This window comes from Cyprinodon variegatus, unplaced genomic scaffold, assembly GCF_000732505.1.
Source record: "Cyprinodon variegatus isolate N-32 unplaced genomic scaffold, C_variegatus-1.0 Scaffold1119, whole genome shotgun sequence".
Lineage (NCBI taxonomy): Eukaryota > Metazoa > Chordata > Actinopteri > Cyprinodontiformes > Cyprinodontidae > Cyprinodon > Cyprinodon variegatus.
In genome coordinates this window covers 47,696-49,686 of record NW_015151572.1, presented here as the reverse complement: position 1 = coordinate 49,686, position 1,991 = coordinate 47,696, and the positions used below count along the sequence as shown (strand labels likewise).

Sequence of the window (1,991 nt, the reverse complement as noted above, 5' to 3'; positions counted from 1 at the left end):
AACCTAGAACAGATAATGGATGTCTATTCTGTTAACATTTCTCTATCTGTAGAATGGGTCTCTTCTATGTGTTGTCTTCTCAGTTCAGAGGGCCCCTGTCTGTCTTTGCCTAGGGCCCCACATTTCCTATATCCGCCCCTATTTAGAGCTTCAAAATTATGACTTTGTAATAAACCACAACCTACAATAGATTTTAAATATCTGCTTTTGAAAATCTATTGCCCTCTGAACCGGCAACAGTTTGAATATTTAGCTTTTAAATGAAGGAAAAACAACATTTCAGTGACTGAAAGTCAGTCTGCAGTGAAAAGGTGTTTATCAGTAATTCTTCCTGTTGCTGGGAGGGGCCCTGACTCTTCCTCCTGTGACGTCAGGTGGGCGCTCAGGTGTTTCAGGTCTGTCCAGCAACACCACATGCTTCTCATACCTGTCATCAAACGTCACAGTGAGAGGAGCAACTGTGCAGGTGATGCTAGAGAGGGGGGGCGGGCTAAGATTAGCCGCACCGCCATGTGTGCAGTAATGCAGCCCCCCCTCCCCCCGCTGCGTCCTTCTGTCTGGCCTGGTGGAGGGAGGGGGGCTCCACCTGTCAGCAGGCTGCTCTCCGCCTCTTTGCATGCGCGTGCACGCGGGTGTGAGCGAGAGCGAGCGGTGAGGGAACAACAGTGGCGCGCGCTGACAGGACGGAAAGCAGCGGCTGCTCCGTAGGCTGGGACTGCTGGGTTCCCGCAGACTGACACCGAACCAGAACCAGAACCGGAACCAGAACCAGATCCAGATCCAGATCTAGTGGATGTTTTTATCCGCAGCGGCAGGATGTCCAGACAGCAGCAGCAGCAGCAGCAGCAGCAGCAGCAGCAGCAGCAGCAGCAGCGGACCCCCATCAGACACACCGACAGCACCGTGGAGGTGAAGAGCAAAGTGAGTCTTCCTCACCGGCTTTCTGGTCGGTTCGGTTCGGGTTTTCGTTCAGGTGAGATCCAGGAGGTTCCTAGGCTGAAACCGGTCGCTTCCTGCGGTGGTTCCGGTTCGGTTCGTTCCGGTGGTTCCGGGCCCACCGGAACGAACCGAACCGGTGCAGTCGCTCCGGTTTCAGGCCAGGTGTAAACAGGTCGATCCTGGTTATGGATGTGTCTAATATCTGGGATATAAGCTGTAATATGGAGGATCGGAACCAAAACAAACATCTCTGATTGTTTGGGTTTGAAACTGAGCTAAATATGAACAGAAAGATATTTATTCCTAGATCAGCTATACACACTGATCCCACTCTAGGAGGATGTCTGAACACAACATTGAAGATAAATGAAAACACCACCATCATCATCATCATCATCATCATCATCATCGGCTCTGTGATTTCAGAACATTCAGGAAATGTGACCCGATCAGAAACAAGCCGATGAAACCTTTCCAGGATCCTCCATGATGGCCTGAATGCTTCTATGAAGAGAAACATGTTTTGCTAGCTATAGAACTAGAACTCATAGATGACACAATCATTAGGCCATTCTAGACTCAACTGGAGAAGCAGAGTTCAGACTTTCACCAAGGAGCTCATTTCATTGGAGACGTCCGCCTTCAGTTAATTCCTCTGTTCACCAGTTTTGTTATCGATCAGATAAAACTTCACCAGTGGTGTCAAAAGTTCACACATTTGTTACTTAAGTAGAAGTATAGATACTGCAGTTTAAAAACACTCTGGTAAAAGTTCAACTTAACCTCTTTACTTAAGTAAAAGTGAAAAAGTATGTGCTCCAAAAAACTACTTAAAGTATAAAGTAACCTTTGAAAAACAGCCAGATGCCACTATATGAATTGAAAGCTAAATTTTTCGACCATTTCTAAAATTCTCTGAGATAGGGCCAAGGATGAGGGAGGTCTTGTTGGTGTCCGTCTCCCGATACGCTCTCGCCTGTGTCCGACCTTTCAGACATTTTAACATCTTTTTCTGAATCCGACATTGGAGCATGGCATAGACAATTCACGTT

At 47.5% G+C, this 1,991-nt stretch overlaps 1 protein-coding gene across 1 annotated transcript in view; it reads left to right on the top strand.

The window, feature by feature from the left end:
* The window catches only part of LOC107101591 (partitioning defective 6 homolog alpha-like), a 70,355-nt gene that overhangs the window by 45,767 nt on the left and 22,597 nt on the right, over positions 1-1,991 (top strand). Inside the window, exon 3 of the mRNA XM_015400571.1 lies at positions 847-921. Within this exon, the coding sequence (XP_015256057.1) occupies positions 847-921 (75 nt within the window). The remainder of the gene's footprint in view (positions 1-846; positions 922-1,991) is intronic.